At 40.4% G+C, this 22835-nt stretch overlaps 1 protein-coding gene across 2 annotated transcripts in view; it reads right to left on the bottom strand.

Annotated features, from left to right (window-relative positions):
• The window catches only part of LOC137342852 (S-adenosylmethionine decarboxylase proenzyme-like), a 55682-nt gene that overhangs the window by 15278 nt on the left and 17569 nt on the right, over window positions 1-22835 (bottom strand). For both annotated transcript variants that reach the window (XM_068007035.1, XM_068007034.1), the window contains 4 exons: window positions 19685-19811; window positions 17765-17867; window positions 17639-17681; window positions 8151-8295 (listed from right to left, as the gene is read on the bottom strand). In XM_068007035.1, coding sequence (XP_067863136.1) covers window positions 8151-8295; window positions 17639-17681; window positions 17765-17867; window positions 19685-19811 — 418 coding nt within the window. The remainder of the gene's footprint in view (window positions 1-8150; window positions 8296-17638; window positions 17682-17764; window positions 17868-19684; window positions 19812-22835) is intronic.

Consider the following 22835-nt stretch of genomic DNA (forward strand, 5'->3'; position numbering starts at 1 on the left):
AAAGATGTGACAAAAAAACTTTCGAGGAAGTTACATTTACAAGAAGTGTGTACTTTTCTGTGAGACTTTTAATATATATCAGAAGGTTCCAGGTTCAATTCCCAGTCATGTTAAGTTAGCTGATTTCAACTGAGGTGTCAGTGGCCATTTCAGTGAGGTACGAGAAGGTGATAATTAAGAGTTCAATTGTACCCCATCAGAAGCCAACACTTTCAAGAGAGAAGGTGAGAAAACTAGCAAAAATAAAACTGATGCTTTGTAGTTCAACAGACTATTTTCCCTTTGTTTTTAACTGAAATTTGATTTGAGGAGAGCAATGTAAAATTTGGACATGCAATGCTCCTTACGACAACTGAAAATAGCTCTGTGACTATGTTGTGTCACACCAGTGTTAACAAACTGTTTTAGAGGGATAGCCATAAGAGATAGGAGCAGAAGTAGGCCATTTGGCCTCTCAAGCCTGCTCCGCCATTTAATGAGATCATGGCTGATCTGATTTTTACCTCAACTCCACTTTCCCGCCCTTTCCCCATATCCTTTGACTCCCTTGCTGATCAAAAATGTGTCTGACTCAGCCTTGAATGTATTCAATGACTCAGCCTCCACAGCTTTTTGGGGTAAAGAATTCCAAAGATTCACGACCCTCTGGGAGAAGAAATTCCTCCTCATTTCTGTCTTAAATGGGCGACCCCTTATTCTGAGACTATGCCCCCTAGTTTTAGATTCCCCCATGAGGGGTAACATCCTCTCAGCATCTACCCTATCGAGTCCCCTCATAGCCGTTGTATAAAGCCTGACTTTAGCATTGAATTTCATATTTTCCCAACACAAGTTTTGTCAGTTGCTTTAGATGGGCCATGAAAACATATAATTCTGTCAGACTGGGCCTGTAGTGTTCACAACTTGTAAATTGTGGGCAGAGTTATGTCACCCGTGACTTATTTAGCCTGGACAGCATAGAAAGCCTCAGCTCCTTTAGTCTGAAATTATGAGTAATAACCCCAATTAATATCCAGGCTAACTTCCAAGTTTTGAAGTTCTGCTCGTATATATAAAAACCCTTTGTTAGCATGAGTGTGGTGTCCTAGCCATGGTGACATTTTCTCCTTCCATGCAATTGTTGAGTCAGGCCCCAAGATGCCAACTGTGCTTACCTTAATCAATCACTGATTTGTGTGTTGCCTGTGTGTGTATGTGGTTGCTTCAGTTCCAAATATGAAGGTGCCTTTGTTGTATAGTAGAGACCATATATTATGATGTCCAATTTTTCAAGGCAAATTTATATTTATAATTGACTGAGTTTTGTGGCTGCAGAAAACGAATCGTTGCTGTGCACATGTAGATTGGCAGGTAACATAGGAACAGGAGTAGGCCATTCAGCCCCTCGTGCCTGCTCCGCCATATGATAAGATCATGGCTGATCTGTGATCTAACTCCAAATACCTGCCTTTGGCCCATATCCCTTAATACCTTTGGTTGCCAAAAAGCATTCTATCTCAGATTTAAATTTAGCAATTGAACTAGTATCAATTGCCGTTTGCGGAAGAGAGTTCCAAACTTCTACCACCCTTTTTGTGTGTAGAAATGTTTTCTAATCTTGCTCCTGAAAGGTCTGGCTCTAATTTTTAGACTGTGCCCCCTACTCCTAAAATCCCCAACCAGCGGAAATAGTTTCTCTCTATCCACCCTATCCGTTCCCCTTAATATCTTATAAGATGAAGGTGTGGGAGCTATGCCAATATCCATTCTGATTGGTGAGTACACTTACTAAAGATACCCCTGAATGATGCCACCGAAGAATATTGACTGTCGAGAATTATCAGCCTTCCACTAGAAGACTCTTGTTCACAGGTAGGAATTAATCGTCAGCAATAACTTGTGTGAGACGTGAGTGTTTTAAACTGAAAGCACTTTTTCAAGTTGTCACTTTTTAAATAAAATGTGTGTGTGTGTGTGTGTGTGTGTGTGGTACAACTGCACACATTTTGTCTTATGAGTGTCACACCTCCAATATCAGACTTCGGTATCACACCTTTTGATCGGCTAAAATTGAAAAAGAAATACAGCACGACTCTGTAACTATCCCTGTTGAGGAAAATATACCAACAAGAACACATTTTTTATAATCCCTCCCCCTCCATGTTCTTCCACCTCAGGCTCCATGACACCATGCAAATTCTAGTCAGTTCTCGTTCCACCCTTAACCTCTTCTGCTTCTCTCTTGCTCTATCACCAAATCTCATCCACACCACAAAGCAGTCCCATTTCCCAGCTGCCTGTCCAAATCTTTCGCCACTTCCTGCCCACCAAGCAACCTCCTCTTCTCAACTTTTCGCACTCCAGCCCAGCTACCCAATGCCACAATCGCGCCCTCCCCACCCGGCAACGTTGCACAGCCTCCTCTCTCCCCGCCCTCTTTCAGACTCACTCTCAGTCAGACTCCCATTCTCTTTGTTAATCCTATAACCAATAAAACTCTTAACAGTCAGAAAATACAAAAACCCAAACATATGACAAAAATGTAAACTATAAACTAACAGCACAGACAAACATACACCAATTACCGAATACAGACACACCAACAACCAAAAGAAAAACTAAAACACATCAACGCACAAACAAATATATCGGAACAAAATTGCATGTAATCAAATTTATATATCATTACATTTAATTACATTAATTACATTTGTATTAAATCACATTAAAATACATTTCTACTTGCATATATATTTATATACTCCATATAATTAGATATAATTACATTTACATGTCGAATTATTACATATAATTGCCTACCATCTGACTTCTTGTGAGCAACACCGCGGGAGATACATTACCTTTATGAAAGCAGTACGTCTGTGTGCAATTTTTGTTGTCACACTCTGCCATCATACTTTGGAATACCAAATTACATGCAAATTTCTGATTACATGCAAATTTCTGATTGATTAACTCAAATTTCATATTCTTAAAAAGAGCCTAGTTCATAGAAACTATGAGCTCTGAGGAAAATCTTCCAATAAAAAAAATCAAATCTTTCAAAAAGGCTTTCAACATCATTTTGACCGTGACAGATCAAAAACGCAGTAACTATGAGAAATGATGAAAATCTACCAATCACATTGATTAATTTTTTTTCAAAAGCCTTTCATTTGCCATTTTTCTTTCTCAAATTCAAATATCCAGAGCTCAGAATAAGGTTTCTAACATAATAACATGAAAAGTAAACATATCACAATAACGTGATTAAATTTGCCTATAAAATTGTCTTTGTATCTTTGAGTAACTTCAATTTTACTTGGTGGTCTTAGCCTCTCTCAAAATCCTGTTTTTGGAATTGCTATTCATTCCAAATCTGAAGGAAGTTACAAGCTACACTCATGCCTGCAATTCCCACGTTGCCACAGTGTGAGTGTTTGCCTGTGCGGAATCTACCAGTATGCATCAGTGTGATTCTCACTGCAGAAAAGCAGCTGGAAAACAGCCAATGAGAAGCACGAAAGGTTTATGAAAACAAACAAACAATGATCAGTTGGGAGAATTTATCAGTAAAAGGAAAAAGGTAAACCAACCGAATCATTCAAAATGCTTTTGTAAAGATTTTTGTGTGTCATTTTTTTTCCCCCCTCGATGACTCCAATTCCTAGAATCCAAAATAAGGCTTGTAACGTAAAGGGATTCAAAAATGATGCTTCGCAAGAATATGATTGAACTTAACTATAAAGTTGCCTTTTGTGTCTTGGGATAACTTCATTGATGTTTTCACTCAATGGCCTCACTCGCTCTCAAAGGCCTGGACTTGGATTAATATTTTTGTCCAGAGACTATGGGGTAGATTTTAACTTCGGCCGGCCAGCGTAAACGGGGCGGTAGTAGCCTCAAAATGGACCGGGCCTCACGTCAGCAATATTGGCCGTCTGATAGTCAGAATCTAACCATGTGACTTTCCGTTAACCGAAGACAGATTCCGTAGTCTGAGTGTGCAACAGTAGCATTTTGTCTGTCTAATTGGAAAGATGTTTTTTTTCTGCCTCTAACAGTATGCATTTGTTTATGTTGTTCTTTTGAAATAATTTCAAAAAAACCTAGAGAACTACTTTCACAATTTATTCAGTTAGTTATGTTGAGTGTTCTTTTTAAAGCTGAGAGACTGTGGGTGCATATATATGTTTGTGTGTCCATGTGAGAGAGAGAAAAACAGATACAGACCGAGACCCATTTCAAACATGACAGACCGTACTGCTTACACACCTGTGGAAGCTTTTCTTTCTCTTTGAATTCCAAACAATAAAAATATTTACAAAGATTAGTAGAAATCTGGAATTCTCTCCCCCAAAGGCTGTGGATGTTGGGACAATTGGAGCTTTCAAGACTGAGATTGATAGATTTTTGTTGGGTAAGGGTATCAAAGAGCTAAGGTAAATGGAGTTGAGGTACTGATCAGTCATGACCTAATTGAATGGTGGTGCAGGCTCGAGGGGCTGAATGGCCTCCTCCTGTTCCTTTGTTCCTAGATCAAATTTGTATATAACAGTATTTCAGTTTGTGTATTTTTAAAAATTATCTGAATACAAATTGAATAATGAATTTAAGTAGGTTTTCAGCTAAACTTCTAAATAAAAACTATTAACTTAATTTATTACTTCAGAAAATGTGGTAAGCTGAGAAAGCCAAATAAATGTAGACACTGTTTACATTTGAAAACAAATCCCTGTTTCCATAAGGTTTGTTTATCCAACTGATGTGGGTGATTAATTGTGCAAAATCCCAGAAGCTATGTCAGGTAATTACATTTTTTTTTGTAAATTAACCTGATAATTATTTTTTTCTTCTGGAACAAAACCTGAAAGCAAAATACTTTAGGACTTTTATTTTGGCCAAATTATGTTTTTTGAGGTAATCTCTGAAAGTTTTCATGACTGACATTTACAGAAGATACTGATTACAGCCCTGCTCTTTTCCCCAACTTTCAAAGAGAAGCAAAATTGCTGACTGAATGTTGCTGTTTGAAAATAAAATATATTATTAAAGCAGCCATGTGTTCCAGAAAGGCACTGACAGAGACATCGAGATGGAATCTGTCTATTAATTTATGCAGCTGTGGTACTCATTTATCAAATTATAACAGTATTTATTTATTCTCCAGGAATTCATCATAAAACCTTTAATTCTACATGCCAGACACAGAAGTGCGTTAGACTTGTGCCCCATCCTTAACTGTTGATAGACCCCCAGGAATCTACTAGTGAGTCAAACTCCATTTTCCTTCCCCCGCCCCAGTTCTACCAGTTTCCAAGTTCTCTCCTGCACAGTGCTGCCAAACCCTTTCACCCCCGCATCAGTTCTACCAAACCTCAGGACTACCCCCACGTGCTGCTACACTCCATATCCCCACCCCAACCAGGCAAATCCCTCCAAACTGGTATATGCTGCATATTATCTTGCTGTGTATTCTCAGCTTTAAAAAGGTATGGGATAAAATACATAGGTAAAGGAATATATCTAGCTGAAATATATATAAAAGTAAATCCACCCATCTATCACTGAAGGACAATCCCACATGGTTACTGCAACAACTGGTCTTACAATCCGCAAATACTCCGTTTTATTCTGAAATTAGAGTCTGACTGAATTGTGCCAGTGAGCAGAGTGGATGTGTGCTGAATGTCAGACCAACTGTTCCAGTAGCCAGCTGTAAACCTCCCTCGCTGTTAGAAGCAAAGAGACAGAATGGCATCACTTTAAAACACACTTCTGATTAAAATTGAGGTGCCAGAGTGGTGAGAAACTGACTGGGACTGACCTACACTTGAAAAGAAAATATCCACTACACCAGGCCACACCTATTTTTATCTTGTTTGTTTTTGTTGCACTAAATCATTTGCTTGAGTAGTAAATGAATAAATAAAACCAAAGTGATAAAGAATTTAGGATTCTGTACTCTAATTCTGGCCAGTAGTAATATCAGTTTCTAGTTCATTATTTTTTAAAGATGGATTATTATTTAACACAAGGCAATGTGTAGTACAGACCTATATTTCATTATTGGAAAAGCAGTATTTAATGTCCATTTATAATATTTTCTTTGCATTCCTCTCAGCTTGACGGAAACAATGCCATGAAATGTCTGTACGGAGAGAACTAATGGTCTAAAAATAAAATGCTGACATTTTCACGCATTATTCAATATAAAAATTACTTTTTTGTCATAATGTCAATATAGACTACATTATTGTGCACTAAACCTTATAAGATACTGGCTGACATTTATTATATCCTTTCATCACATATGTCCAATTCTGAATTGAGGCCAACAAGTGCTTGAAGTAGCAATTTGCTGACATAAAACCAAATGAGTTACTTTGTTTGCATTCCCCCCCCCCCCCCGCCCCGATCATATTACAGTAATTTGGTTATCTCTCTGGTTGCTCCTCTCACCATGTACCATTCCTAACCTGAGAGGTGGGAAGACAACCTGCTCTCGCCCTCTGTTGCTGCTGTGACAAAGAGATGATGAATATGAGCGGAGGTGACTCAAACTCTGGATTGGGGGTAATATTCTGGCATGGGTGGAGGATTGGTTATCTAACAGGAAGCAGAGACTTGGGATAGATGGTTCATTCTCGGACTGGCAACCAGTGGCCAGTGGTGTTCCGCAGGGGTCGGTGCTGGGTCCCCAGCTCTTTACAATCTATATTAATGATTTAGAGGAGGGGACCGAGTGTAACATATCAAAGTTTGCAGATGATACAAAGATGGGAGGGAAAGTAGAGAGTGAGGAGGACATAAAAAACCTACAAGGGGATATAGACAGGCTGGGTGAGTGGGCGGAGATTTGGCAGATGCAGTACAATATTGGAAAATGTGAGGTTATGCACTTTGGCAGGAAAAATCAGAAAGCAAGTTATTATCTTAATGGCGAGAAACTGGAAAGTACTGCAGTACAAAGGGATCTGGGGGTCCTAGTGCAAGAAAATCAAAAAGTTAGTATGCAGGTGCAGCAGGTGATCAAGAAGGCCAACGGAATGTTGGCTTTTATTGCTAGGGGGATAGAATATAAAAACAGGGAGGTATTGGTGAGACCGCACCTGGAATACTGCATACAGTTTTGGTCTCCATACTTAAGAAAAGACATACTTGCTCTCGAGGCAGTACAAAGAAGGTTCACTCGGTTAATCCCGGGGATGAGGGGGCGGACATATGAAGAGAGGTTGAGTAGATTGGGACTCTACTCATTGGAGTTCAGAAGAATGAGAGGCGATCTTATTGAAACATATAAGATTGTGAAGGGGCTTGATCGGGTGGATGCGGTAAGGATGTTCCCAAGGATGGGTGAAACTAGAACTAGGGGGCATAATCTTAGAATAAGGGGCTGCTCTTTCAAAACTGAGATGAGGAGAAACTTCTTCACTCAGAGGGTAGTGGGTCTGTGGAATTTGCTGCCCCAGGAAGCTGTGGAAGCTACATCATTGAATAAATTTAAAACAGAAATAGACAGTTTCCTAGAAGTAAAGGGAATTCGGGGTTACGGGGAGCGGGCAGGAAATTGGACACGAATTTAGATTTGAGGTTAGGATCAGATCAGCCATGATCTTATTGAATGGCGGAGCAGGCTCGAGGGGCCGATTGGCCTACTCCTGCTCCTATTTCTTATGTTCTTAACTTCTGCCTTGCCTTCCCTTCCTGTGGGGAAGTGTTTCTCCTCCACTTTTCCTGTTCCACTAATGATCCAGGACACGTGCATTACTCAGGGTCATGGAAGCAAAGCTGATCACGACTACACTACGAGAAAGTGTGTTCATACGTGGAAATGTGCTTCCAACAGATCATGAAAAAAAACTTTTTAAAACATGATATTTGATCGAGAATGTCGCTGGATCACCAGGGCACAAAGCAATATGAACAAAAAATAAATCAGTTGTGAAACATTCATTATGATCCATTTTGTGAGTGGAATGTGTGTGAGGTGAATAAAAATAGAACTTTTCACTCATTCTATACCAACTTCAACATTTTTACAGGGCTATTTTTACAGGGTAGGGCTTTTAAAATTGTTCTCAGTCCAAAGACTGCAAGACTGATAAGCACAACATTTTCTATGTTACAAATAGTCTTATGAAGTTGTAGCTTCTTCAAAGGATTAGTACCTGAGTGACATCATCAGCAATAACACCATCTTTCAGGAAGAACTGGTTCATCACTTCTGGGTCCAATTGTCTCATCAAGATTTCCAGAGTCTGATCAGGCTGGAGGATCCCACAACCTTCATTGATATCTAACGTGTACAGGTACCTGGCAGATCAGGAAACACAATACTTACGAGTCTGCAGACAGAGACAGTGAAATTTAGTGCTCAGACTGTATTGCTGGTGGTATCCTACGTTTTGAAAGCTACTGTTCTCTTTTATATTATTGTGCTTGTCAACTTGGTTCATTGACAGCATTCCATGCCTCTAAGTCAGAATATTACAGGTTCAAGACCTACTCCAGGATTTAAGCACATAATCTAAGCTAACACTTCAGTGCAATACTGAGAGACTGCTGCATTGTCAGAGGTGTCGTCTTTCAGATGAGATGTTAAATGGAAGTCTGTTCAGGTGGACATATAAGATCCCATGGCACTTTTTAAAAAAAGAGCAGGGAGGACTCCCAGTGTCCTGATCAACATTCATCACTGACATCACCAAAACAGATTAAGTGGTCATTCATCTCATTGCTGTTTGTGGGACCTTATGATCAAATTGGCAGCCATGTTTGCCTACAAAAAACATAGTGACTACTCTTCTGAAGTAATTAATTGGTCGTGAAGTGCTTTGGGACATCCTGAAGATGTGAAAGGCACCCTATAAATATAAGTCTTTCTTCTTTCCTTCATTATGTTAAAGAGGGTTTCTTGCTTTTGTAATGGGGAAACGAGCTGAATCTAATGGCCAGCTCCTGTGTATAGCAGGTGTTAATGGGATGGGCCTTTTTACACTAAACCAGGGTGGACACAGAGTTGCCCTGGTGTCACCAAACAAAAACATGAAATCATTGCAACAAGTGCCCTAGGGCACCACTAATATACTAAAATAAACAAAAAGTCCAACTGAAATAATACGCTTAAGAAAGCAACAGAAGAAACAACTTGAAATGATTAAACAATTAAATTCTAATATTGGGCCAGACTTTGCTGTCAAAACAACAGTGAGGCTAACGGCACTCAACATTATTTATGCACAAATGGTGCAGCAACTTCAGGTGAGGGGCAGATGCGCGGTTAAATGTTGAATATCCAAAAGTTGCTGTCCGAGTTGCATCACTGGTAGCTTCACAAAAACAGCATCTCGCTGTCTGGCTCACCATTGAAATGCATGAAGTTGCTGTATTTGCGCAGTAGATATGAACTAAATGAATAAAACAGAAAGTTAAGTCTTGTCATTTCAAGTGTAAGTACCCTTTTAACAACGTGATAAGTGTAAATTACTGCCAGTCAACATCACTGGCCTTGAAAATTAACTATTACAAGTGTGGAGCCTTATTCCTTCAGATTTTAATTATTATTGGAGATTTTAAAAATGTGAAATTTAAAATGTTTATTTTTTTACTTTTCCTTTCTGTCTCTTTTTTCTTTCTCTTAATCTAATCTTTCTTTCTCTCTCTCTATTTCTCTTTCTGTACCTGATTTGACATTGAATTCACTCACATTAACTTACACTTCCTTCTCAGTCCTTACGCTGTTTATTTCTCAAGCTTTCAATCTGATTGATTAAGGAGATATCCAGTTGCTTGCCCAGTTTCCCTCGCTGTGACGTTATCAGCTCGTACTTCCAGCAACTTGCCACGCAAAAAGTTTAAAACCTAAACCTACACGGACATGTCTAACTAACAGCAGACGCCATTAGATGCCCTGCTACAGCAAAATCTGGGCCGTTAGGAGTGCCCAGAAGACACTCTACCCTTTAGTTCCCACCGGTCACAGGAGGCTTCAATCGTACCAGAGGACACCGCATGTACCCTCTCCAAGGCACCCCCTCCAAGTCCACCCAATGCCGTGGAAGAGAGGCAGCCAGCCAGAGAGATCGCCCCCCCATGGGCTCTGCCCATTCTGGACCTATGAATTGGTCAATGTTAAGGGAGTTCTATTGATTGGTCCTAGTCATTCAATTCTGAATCAGGAATGGCTCATTTGAAGTTCATTGTTGTGTAAAGTTAGACTAAAATGTGGTTTCATTGCAGTTGTGTGTTAAAACTGGTTAACTCGTATGTGGGTAAGTGGTCATGGATTGTCCTAAAATGCCATTTCATTGTATTTTGTTTGGTAATATCTTTAAATTCATCTGTTCTCCCTCTTCAAATAAATTAGCAGATAAAAATGGGTCTATCTGCAGATTCTTTGTCTGCCGTAAATTTTGAAGGATGTTTAGGCTAAAGAAATTCCCTCCTGAGAGACCTAGTTCAAAATTACATTCTGTTGCCAAGTGCAGCGAGAAGTCTGGACTGTTATCTTTCACTGTGCAGTATTGAGGACTTAGTTTCATTTCAAGAAACTGTTCTAACTGCTGGAGAAGGGATGCTGAGAACTTTGGTGAACTAATTATAAATTATCATTGTATGTTACTCCAGTATCAGTCTAATTCAATGAATTTTATAACTCTCGGTCTGATTTTTTAAAACTTTTTTTGATTTAGCCTGCTGAATCAGTGATCTGTGTGTAATATTTCCGCTTATCCAAATATATTAAATATGTAGACGTCCTATCTAAATTCCTGTATGCAACTTAGTGCATTTGCGATTATTGTTAAATCTGTTGCAGTTCCACAAAATGAATGGGCGCAGATTTCAAATTGTACGGGACATGGTCCATTTACCGAAATTGTCACAAGGCTGGCAGATGAGCAAAAGAACCAAAAAATACCGTGTATGTGAGAAGTGGTTCTATCCAGTACTTAAAATGTTCCTGAAGGACTGAAATGCATGACAGCACAGAATAGAATCTGTATATCTTTTAAGCAGGTATCTTCAATTTACACAAAACCATTTACGATTAGTCTGATCTTACAATCAATTAATGCCATTAGTGGTTTGGTAGTGTGCTCTTTCTTCAGACATATTGATATAGTGTTCCATAATCACTAACTCTAAAACCTTTACAATGATATTCATGATCTGAAAGTCTGAGCTTGATTCTATTCAAGCTGTAGCTGCGAATAATTAACACATCTCATTAAACTGGACAGTGTTGGAATTAGCTGTACTTGCTTGATGAACGAGTCCGCACAAAGCCCATTTCAGCACATAATTCATGCAGCTACATGAGACAATCGATGTCAGAGGTGTATGTAAATCAGTCCAAGTGCTGCTTGAGTGCAGGCATCAGAAAAATAAACAAAATGGAACAGTGATTGATGAAAATGTTTCACTCTAGTTGATCTCCTGCTGCTTGCGGACAGGACTTGCCGAGGCATCTCCCGCTCTGCTGCCGTAACTTTGGCAGAAACCCCATTCGTGCCTGTAAACAGGGTTTACGCTAAACTTCCACCAAAATTATGGCAGCGGAGCGGGAGGAGCCCCAAGGAACTTCCCGGCAATAGTTATTCGTAGAAATAATACTTGCAGCACAATTTATCCACCATTTGACAAAACTTGCTTAAGATGCAACTAAATTTGTTTCTGCTTCCGTCTCTAACATATCTTACTTTTGATTGTTCACATTGCTCCACTTTCCCTCAGTGGATTTTTAGTATCAACATCCTGGGGGTCACCATTGACCAGAAACTTAATAAATACTGTGGCTACAAGAGCAGGTCAGAAACTGGGTATTCTGCGGCGAGTGACTCACCTTCTGACTCCCCAAAGCCTTTCCACCATCGACAAAGCACAAGTCAGGAGTGTGATGGAATACTCTCCACTTGCCTGGATAAGTGCAGCTCCAACAACACTCAAGAAGCTCGACACCATCCAGGACAAAGCAGCCCGCTTGATTGGCACCCCATCCACCACCCTAAACATTCACTCCCTCCACCACCGGCGCACAGTGGCTGCAGTGCGTACCATCCACAGGATGCACTGCAGCAACTCGCCAAAGCTTCTTCAACAGCACCTCCCAAACCCACGACCTCTACCACCTAGAAGGACAAGAGCAGCAGGCACATGAGAACAACACCGCCTGCACGTTCCCCTCCAAGTCACACACCATCCCAACTTGGAAATATATCGCCATTCCTTCATTGTCGCTGGGTCAAAATCCTCGAACTCCCTTCCTAACAGCACTGTGGGAGAACCTTCACCACACGGACTGCAGCGGTTCAAGAAGGCGGCTCACCACCACCTTCTCAAGGGCAATTAGGGATGGGCAATAAATGCTGGCCTTGCCAGTGATGCTCACATCCCATGAACAAATTTTTAAAAAATTATTTGCTTCCAGTGTAAATACTAAACGTATTTACTTAGGTATTCTTCCCGCCTCCCAACCCAACTTCCTTTTTCTCTGATTTACATGATCACAAAAGACATTTCCCCTCCCGCCACCCCTTTTATTTCTGCAGCTATTATTAACATAGTGCTGCATTGGGGAGGTTTTCCCAAAGTTGAGTCTCCACTGAGTGACACCTTGAACACCAACCTGGAACCACCAATTGCAATAAGATGAACCAATCAAATCAGGTGGTTATTTCTATGCTCGAGGCCTGACTGCCTCCAACCTCAGAATGCCACATAAACATCCCCCTCAGGCCCTGCCACAATCATTAGTCCTCTTCAGTGACACAAAAAAAATTTGGAGGGATTTTAACCCTATTCACTGGTGGAAACCAGGCGGGTGGGCAGTTAAAGTGGCCCTGGGTTTCTTACCCGCTGGAAAGCTGCCTGGATCCCGTCGGTTCCAATTTTGACGGAAGCTTCTGAACGTGACGAAGCTGCTCCCCCAAAGCTGGCAGGGTCCTAATTAACATATGCTCATCAGTGTGCGATGACTTCATCAGGCCCCAACGGCGAGAGTATCTTGGGCCTGAGCAGAGAAGTCGTTGCATCTCTGCCGTCAGGGAAAGGCCAGTGTGAAGACAAACGGGAGGCTGAAGAGGCCCTCGGGTAAGTTTATTACTCTTTGTGGGGCCAGGAGGAGCAGGATTGCTCTTCTAGGCAACTGCAAGGAACATTTAGGTCTACCGTGCCCCGGACTCTTTTCCCACCCCCTCGACCCTCCCCCTTGTCCCTATGCCTGGAACACCCTTTCCCACACTTATCTGAGTGCCGGTGGGCAGCCAAGATCTGCTTCCCATAAACTTCCTGCCCAGAATGAGCGGGAAGAGCACTGGCGCCATATTAATGAGACTCGTGGTTAAAATCGCCAAGTTCCTATATTGCCGCAGGTGGAAAGGAAACTAACCAGGGATTTTCCACTGGAACCCACTGACAATTAAAATCCCCCCCTTTCATTTCAAACAATACAATAAGCTCAGAATATTTGTTTCAATGCTTTAATGCTTTAACCTTTTAATGTTTTAACAGCTTTAGTTTGGATGGTTCTTTACCACTGCCTGTGCCTTGCAGTTATTTCTCTATTTTCTGCCTCATTCTGATGTGATACAAATTATCATGTTCCACAGGAGCAGGATAAAAACTATGGGGTTAATTTTCTGAGTTTGCACTCCCGTGCGGGGGAGCCCTGCCCCCTGGGAACGCATATAGGAAATTTGTGTCAACATCGCCCACAATTTTCCAACTGTTACTCCCTTCAGCAATATCCTTAATTCTCAGTGGGCTTGTCTCCTCACAGCCTATGCAAAAACAAGGCAAAAAAATGCTTACCACATATCACCTAAAATAACAAGTACCTGTGAATGAAAGGCTGCAATCCAATCTTGGAGACAGGAGAAGCTCGCACCCTGCTGCAGCTTTGTTCTATGGTTTAGGGCGTTATTGGAATCCTGTACTGACATGGAGCTTTGTGACTCATTGCCAGACAATTGTTACTCTATATTTATCCACTAAATACATGTCGCCCACAGTACAAAGTCCAGTTGTATGTGATAAGTCTGAGGTCTAGGAGTCAATGGTTTAACCAGTTAAATACATTCTGCCACTGTGACATTTTCAGGAGGAAGGAGAAAATCTCCGAAAGCTTGTGAATTTAAAATAAAATTGCTGGACTATAACTTGGTGTTGTAAAATTGTTTACAATTTTCAGTAATGTGCACCTTTTGAAACAGGCACTGTATCAAGAAACTTGGATGAAGTAGAGGTGGGTTAATGGATTGAATGTATCAACTATTTCAACCAGTGCTCATGAGACTAAAGTTCTCTTCAATAATACCAGAATCACATAGAATATGGATGCAAGTTATTTGCCAAATGCATGGGCTTGCAGGTTACAGCAACTGTACCACCATTAGAACTGGGCCCCCAGGCTGCAGGAAAATGGTCTATTTTAACATGTTTAGATTGTGTGATTAGTTTTTAAAATGTCAAGCAAATGGAGTTTCTGAAAAACAATTCAGCAGGTTCGCAATCTACAATGGAATATTGTGATATCAATGAAAAAAGTGTACATGAACTTTTTTTTATAGAATCAGATTTAAAGTAGATAAAGGCAACTTGGCAAGAAAATGTTTTTTTTTAATTTTCTCATCTCGCCTGAAAGTAGTTACTCAAGCTGGTGTATAATTCCATGTCAGGATCGCGGGCATCCATCATCCCCACGCAGGCTTTTCAAATGTGGGGAGAACCACAGCCCAGTCTACCACAATCTTATCCTCATCCAACATTTACACATGCATCTTCCAGCAGTGGTCAATGGATAGCAAGCAGGAATGACAACGGCGGCTGATTTAGCTTTGCCCTCTCCAGCCCAGCCAGGTTGAGGTTCCACCGACACCCTGACTGAGAACAACAAGTTCGGCACAGATCAGGGATGAAACCTGAGAATTTTCTGGTCTCAGTGCCACACTACTTGGTGCATTTATCCACATGGGAAAGCCAAGTAAATACTTTTAAAGAAAACAGAAACAAATGAAACACTGGCACTGGGTGCAAAGAGTGGAAAAGTATTGATTCCTGATCAGCAAAACAAATTATAAAATTTTCAAGTGGCTGGGATTAGAAGTCTAATTCCTTTGACTCCTTGGATTTGCTTTTTTTTTAATAGGATCTGTTTTTGGTCTGTCTGATTTCTACGGGATGTTTTTGTTTCTTTGGCAGATTCTTGCACCCTCACATCTATCATAAGCTGGGAGAGCTGGTGATGGTTGATCAAATTGGCAAGCTAGGCAATACAAGCTGTTCCTAACCTAAAGTTCGGTTAACACCGCTCTCCTGTGAGATGTTCCATCTGTTGTCCCAGTTGGCACAAATCAACCAAAAAATTATTTATTTTTGGTCACATTCCCAAATCTAAAATCATCCTGGACCCCTCTACCTCCAGCCACAAGAACAGACAGGTGATCTGCTCCCAGGCTTATGCCAATGTTGTCTGTAAACGATGTGTAGGAGTTCCATGAGAGCGGCCTAGAATAACTTGCCTACAGGAAAGCAATTGGCCTGCACATGACTTCTTCCCACAATGGCACTTCTGAAATTGGTAACTCATATGGGTAATTGTGAACTATATTTGGCACCCTCAATATTCATTCCAAGTCAATTGGAATATCACACCTTTCTATGACTGGAACATCTGACCTACCCACCATAAAGGGACTACACTCAGTTTGTTACTGGTTTTGTTTTGAAAAAGAACTAAGTTTAGAAGTGCCAAATATATTCTAAAAATTAAACCTCACAACTAGTTCAAGCAGGACTTTCAGGCTGCTAATTCCTTTCAGCATTTGTTATATTCTAATAGCGACTCACTGTTTTGAATGTTTTATGTCTAAAAGGAGAGCTGCACATGGAGGCAGAGGGCATGACTGAGGTACTAAATGAGTACTTTGCATTTGTCTTTACCAATGAAGATGGTGCCCAAGTCACAGTAAAAGATGAGGTAGTTGAAATACTGGATGGGCTAAAAATTGGTAAAGGTGAGGTACTAGAAAGACTGTCTGTACTTAAAATAGATAAGTTACCCAGTCCGGATGGGATGCATCCGAAGTTGCTGAGGAAAGTTTGGGTGGAAATTGCAGAGGTGCTGGCCATAATCTTCCAAACCTCCTTAGATACAGGGGTAGTGCCAGAGGACTGGAGAATTGCAAACATTACACCCTTGTTTAAAAAAGGGTCTAAGGGTAAACCCAGCAACTACAGGTCAATCAGTTTAACCTCAGTGGTAGAGAAGCTTTTAGAATCGATAATCTAGGACAGAATTAACAGTCACTTGAACAAGTGTGGATTAATAAAGAAAAGCCAGCATGGATTTGTTAAAAGTAAATCATGTTTAACTGACTTGATTGAGTTTTTTGATGCGGTAACAGAGGGTTAATGAGGGCAATGTGGTTGTTGTTGTGTCTGTGGACTTTCAAAAGGTGTTTGATGAAGTGCCATACAATAGGCTTGTCATCAAAATTGAAGCCCATGGAATAAAAGGGGCAGTGGCAGCATGGGTACGAAATTGGCTAAGTGACAGGAAACAGAGAGTAGTGGTGAATGGTTGTTTCTCGGACTGGAGGAAGTTATACAGTGGTGTTCCCCAGGGGTCGGGACTAGGACCACTGCTTTTTTTGATATATATTGATGACTTGGACATGGGTGTACAGGGCACAATTTCAAAATTTGCAGATGACACAAAACTTGTGTAAACAGTGAGGAGGATAGTAATAGACTTCAAGAGGACATCGACAGGCTGGTGGAATGGGCGGACACATGGCAGATGAAATTTAATGCAGAGAATTGCGAAGTGATACATTTTGACAGGAAGAATGAGGAGAGCCAATATAAACTAAATGGTACAATTCTAAAGGAGGTGCAGGAACAGAGAGACCTGGGGGTATATGTGCACAAATCTTTGAAGGTGGCAGGACAGATTGAGAAAGCAGTGAAAAAAGCATACAGGATCCTGGGCTTTATAAATAGAGGCATAAAGTACAAAAGCAAGGAAGTTATGTTGAACCTTTATAAAACACTAGTTCGGCCACAATTGGAGTATCATGTCCAATTCTGGGCACTGTACTTTAGGAAGGATGTGAAGGCCTTAGAGAGGGTGCAGAAAAGATTTGCTAGAATTGTTCCAGGGATGAGGGACTTCAGTTACATGGATAGACTGGAGAAGCTGAGGTTGTTCTCCTTAGAGCAGAGAAGGTTAAGAGGAGGTTTGATAGAAGTGTTCAAAATCCTGAAGGGTTTAAATAAATAAAGAGAAACTGCTCCCATTAGCGGAAGGGTTGAGAGCCAGAGGACACAGATTTAAGGTGATTGGCAAAAGAACCAAAGGCAACATGAGGAAAAACTTTTTTACGCAGCGAGTAGTTATGACCTGGAATGCACTGCCTGAAAGGGTGGTGGAAGCAGATTCAATCGTGGCTTTCAAAAAGAAATTGGATAAATACTTGAAGGGAAAATATTTGCAGGGCCACGGGGAAACAGCAGGAGAATAGGACTAACTGGACTGCTCTTACAAAGAGCCGGCACGGGTTCGATAGGCCGAATAGCCTCCTTCTGTGCTGTAACCATTCTATGATTCTAGAAGCTACCCTGTACTTGACAGAAAAAAATTCTCAGTTTAACATACCAGCAATCTGAATGAATACGTCCCATACAGTAGGCCACACCATCTGAAATGGTAACAAAAATGTAATTATAGATTTCAGTCAGTTTAAAATATAGGTGCAAAATCAAGAATCTTATTTCAACTTACTTGGAAACAATTTGTCTAAAAATTCTACTTCTTCCTCAAAGCTCCTATGAGGGTAGTCCTGGCTTGTTGGTTTTATAAAGTTTTTGCGAGAGTAAAAGATATCCTGGAGAGAGAAAGTGCAAACATAAATTATTTCTGCCATGTGCTGCTTGTCGGTTGCTTCTTTCTTTTCTAATTGTCTAATCTTTCTTCTGTCATTATATCCCCATTTTCATTGTTCTGCTATTTTCTGCTCAGAGAACAAGATAGTCAGATCAATTCTATCCCATCTCTGTTGGTTAGCAGGGTGGGAGATGTCTTCAGCTTGATGATTGTCCTGCTCCTTCTCTTCCCCCACCAGGACAACATGAAACAACATTTAAGCAAAAGAGCAAATTGATTCAAAACTTTGCATTAATTGAGTAATAAAAACAGAAAATGCTGCAAATACACAGCAGGTCAGCCTGCATCTGAAAGACCAAAATTATTTAACTTTTCAGGTCTTTGGTTTACACCCAAAGCAGTCACCTATAAAAATTTCTGCCTGAGTTGCTGACTCGTGTTACGTATTTCTCATTTTCACATCAGTTTTTCAGCGTTCCTCTTTTTTTAATCAATTAAAAATTCAGTCTTCAATTTCATATTTTTTCAAATAAGCTGCTGGTTTGTTTTTTGCCATACTTCAAAGTCCTATTTATGTTTTACATAAATTATTATATATATATACAATAATAATAATAATACGCGCTGGACATCGCGACTATAAGAACTACTTCTATGTCCTTTCTCTGTCTTATTCCCCTATGTCCAAACCACAAGTGCTGATCTCTGATGTAAAGACTGTATTGAAATAATGTAGTTGTATATTACAACCATAACTAAAAATGCAACCAGAAGGATAAAAAAAATTGCATTGGCTACTAAAATAAGTACAGGTTCATGTTTCTGTCCTGACGTACAGCACTCTTTCACCAGAAGGGCAGGCTTACAGTAAACATTTTCTATAAATTATACTACTTGGAAAATATCTGACAATATTTTTGGAATTCCAAGTGTGCTGTACTTTCAGGGCCTGAAGTCAGTTGTTTTGCTCAGTAAACATGGCATTTTTAAAGATGCTCTGGTATAATTGGCATACATGTGAAGAGCCAATTCTAAAGGAATTGTATCAGAGTAAGAGGGGGTTACAGAGATAAGGAGGAGGAAAACCATAAAGGGATTTAAACATGAGGATGAGAATTTTAAATTTGAGACAATGAGGGAACTCGGAACCAATGTAGATCAGCGAGGGCAGGGGCAATGGGTAAACAGGATTTAGTTTGGGATAGGATACCGGCAGCAGAGTTTTGGATTTACCAAAGGTTATGGAGGGTGGAGGAGAGGAGGCCAGCCAGTGGATCATTGGAAAAGTCGAGTCTGGAGGTGACAAAGGTATGGATGACGATTTCAGTGACAGATGGGCTGAGTTAGTTGCAGAGGCTGGTGATACTACAGAGGTGGGAGTAGGCGGTGTTTGTGATGGAGAGGACATGGGTTTGGAACTCCTGATAATATTGTCCTTGGGGGCACTCCATCTATGGTTCCTATACTGTGGGGCAGGAGCATAGGAACTGGATTGAATGGTAGAGACGTGAGGATAGATGAATATTTTAGAGTTGCTTATATGAGTTCGATAGACTCTAAGATAGAGTGGATTGTACATTGTCTGTGAGACAAGCAGGCTCGAAGGGCTGAATTGCCATTTCTCATTCAATGCTTTCCTATGTTCTGTCGAGGCTGGTTGAGCTTGTTTAACAGTCTAAGTGGAAACACAGACTTCCTGAATAAGAGTTCAGCCTCCTATCATTGGTGCTGCCCAGTAATTATCCCTTTCATTTTGAATTGTGTTCTTCCTTGGTGTGATGAGGATTACAAACTGAAATATCTCCGGTTATTCCCTACCTCAATGGTGTCAAAGCCACAGTATTTTTGCACCAGTTCCAGAAGGGGTCCCATTGCTTGCAGTAAGAGAGTGGTACCACATGTCTTCAAAATGTAACGTCTCTTAGAGACAAACATGCTGCTCTCACTGTCAAGAAACCACATAGAATAAGAATGAATTTACCCTGGAAAAAAGACATGGCTGATATAGTAGAAATGTATGATAAAAGCAAAGTCTAAAGTGTTTGACTTTCCATGGATCGCTTGTAGTTTACTTTGACGGGTATAATTTCCTCTATTTATTAATTTTAGCAAAAAAGTCAGAAATTGGATTCATATTCATGCCCACTTTTTTGCTAACATTAGCAAACAAAGGAACATATACCTGGCTGAACACTTCTGCTAGTAACACCAGCCCTGGAATCATACTGTGAGACACTGGCATATGAACACTTGGTGCATCCATCTGAAATTCCTCTCATCTCTATTTTGGCAGGGGTGTCAACCATTTATTTTAAACAGGATAACGGCTCCACTAAAACAGCGGGGAGAGAAATTTCAGATAAATGTGTTTGGCGCATGTACATTAATGCCCCATAATGTAATTTCAGAATTACTGGATTTTAAATTTGAGAGCAAGGGCCCTTGTGTCTCCCTCCTTTTTCTGGCGTTGCTCTGAATATGCTGTGAGGAGATGATTGAGAGTGACCTGAAATGGCTTTCCTGGCAAATTTCCCTCCTTTCCTGTAAGGATGTGCCTGCCTCCACTCAGTGTCTCTCCATAATGAGAGACTAAGATTACAACCCCAGTACTTGGGAAGTCAAAGCGTAATTAGCATCCCACCACTCTTTAATTCCATGCATTAATGTTCCAATATGCTATTGTTAACACTTTCAATGATTACTGAAATTCTTATTTTTGATGGAAATTAGCCAACCAGATTTGGACTGGCTAATGGGAAAAGGATTAAATACTTTGAAGTACTCTGAAATTGCACCGTGGGGTACTAATGTATGACTGCTTAACACATCCATCTAAAATACCTCTCTTTTTAGTATTTTAACAAGAGTTAACCCATTTATTTTAAACAGGTTGCTGTCTCCACTAAAGTAGCAGGGAAGGGAGTTTCAGGCAAATGGGGTAGTTTCTCGGCATTATTTCCGTGCCTTTGTTTTTTCCTGTTAATATCATTTCCTTGCAGCCCTCCTTTCAGTTTTCAGTTACAGGAGAAGTCACCTTCATGGGGGATTCACTTTGTTAGATCCAGAAATGGTCAGCAACAACTCTAGGTGTACCTCCTGCCGTACCAGATGGCCTAGCCATTCTGCACACACTCAGCTTGGGGTCTGTCTGTGATTAAAAATGTAAAATCCACGTGCCAGGTGCGAGGCCGTTTTATGCTCTGGACGATTGCCCATAAGAGAGTAAGTTGAGACGGTCAAAAAGCAATTCAATTTTAATGCTTCACAGACATTTATTTCATTTCCCAAGGCTAGATTTGATCCCATTTCTATTGAAGTGCAGCCCAATGACTGTGCTAACTGCAGCGACAAACCTGCTATATTCACTTTGATTGTGATCAAATTAAAACTTATTGAAACTTGTAAGGTATTTTGATGTTAAAGCAGAAACCAAGGCAGATTCATTGTGTAATGCAACACTTGCTGAATTTTTTAAAAATCTTCCAATACTTAAAGCAGTGATGCCCCATAGGTATGCTAAAGAGAAAAGGTGAAATTAAATAGTACAGTGAATTTTCTGTATTAGATTTTCAGGTTAATGAGAACAAAAATGTCGACCTCCTCAATGATGTATGTGCAGATGTGACTGACTGCTAATTTTTCCCTTTAAGTGATTTTGTATTTTTTCTTTCTCCGTCCCTTATTTGATTTCCACACACACTGTTCTCTGGTCCAAGAGCAGCCAGTTAACCTACTCTCAGGCTCTCTCTCACAGCCATTAGGAGATGCACAAAAGTCCCTGTGGTTTGGGGTAACTCACCTTCTGGTTTTAATTTCCTTCCTGTGGGGAATCATCTGGCTTGTGTCGGTGTCTTTATGGATTGCACGACTCAGATCAAGAGCTCACTGTATGGGGAACTGAGTGTATGAACCTGCGTCCTACTGCTCCTCTGGCACAGCACAATAACGTGGCATTGCTAATGATTTTTGATACCAGCTGGATCAAGAATGGGCAGCAGTAGATTTAGAGAAAGAAGTGGCATTAACCTTTGGGAAAGAGAGATGGTTGCATAGAGGCAGGACTGGATGTGGGGGGAAATGTTGAAAAAGTTGCATGTTGGCGATTTAAATCAGCAGTTTGTGTAGTTACTTTGATTAATATGATTGAATTGTAATGTGCAATAGTACAATTCAAGATCAAGGAGCCAACTCAGTCTTGTTGATTCATTTCATCCAGCCTGATGTGTCATTTTCTTTATTTAAAAAAAAACTTTTTATTTTATTTTATTTCACTGACATGCGCTTATAAAACCATAGTCAGTTCACATGTATACAAGTTACTGAAACAGTATGTACAAATGTAGAGCTTCAGTAACCGATTTATTCAGGTAACTAATTCCCTACTCTCTGTTTTCTGTTTCTCATATGTTTTTTCTTCAAAGCAGTAGTGACGTTGTAATTAAATCTTTTTATCATGTTGCCAAATCCCTGATTCAGGGCCATTATTAGGGCCTCCTGCACAGCAGCAAGTGGTTCTTGACCTATTATTTCTGCACATATAGATAAATGCAATGCTTACTGTTTACCGGTGTACCTTATTGTCCCTATGAGGTTCAACAGTGTAGAATCATCAGCAACATCTTTATGTTCCATTTGTAGTTATATTTCCATGATATTTGTTTTTGTACTCTGCCATAGAATTTTCGGGGTCTTACAGATTATAGGCTCCTTGACAGAGGTGGTATTTGCAGATCTCACACTGATGTAAAAGTATAATTCCATAGGCTAGTCCTGATCTGACTATGGAATACAGTGGCGTCAAATCCCATTGGGAAGTCTGTCTCACACCATTTCGGCTCAACAGCGTATCGAGTATATCTTCAGTGCAGTGTCAGGTTGGATGTAAAAAAGTACTTGGCTGGTTTGTTGTACCTCTGGGGCAATGTATTAACTTAGTTAGAATCTGTTTTAATATTTTGAGCAAGTGGGC

The sequence above is a fragment of the Heptranchias perlo genome, chromosome 26, assembly GCF_035084215.1.
Source record: "Heptranchias perlo isolate sHepPer1 chromosome 26, sHepPer1.hap1, whole genome shotgun sequence".
Taxonomy (NCBI): Eukaryota; Metazoa; Chordata; class Chondrichthyes; order Hexanchiformes; family Hexanchidae; genus Heptranchias; species Heptranchias perlo.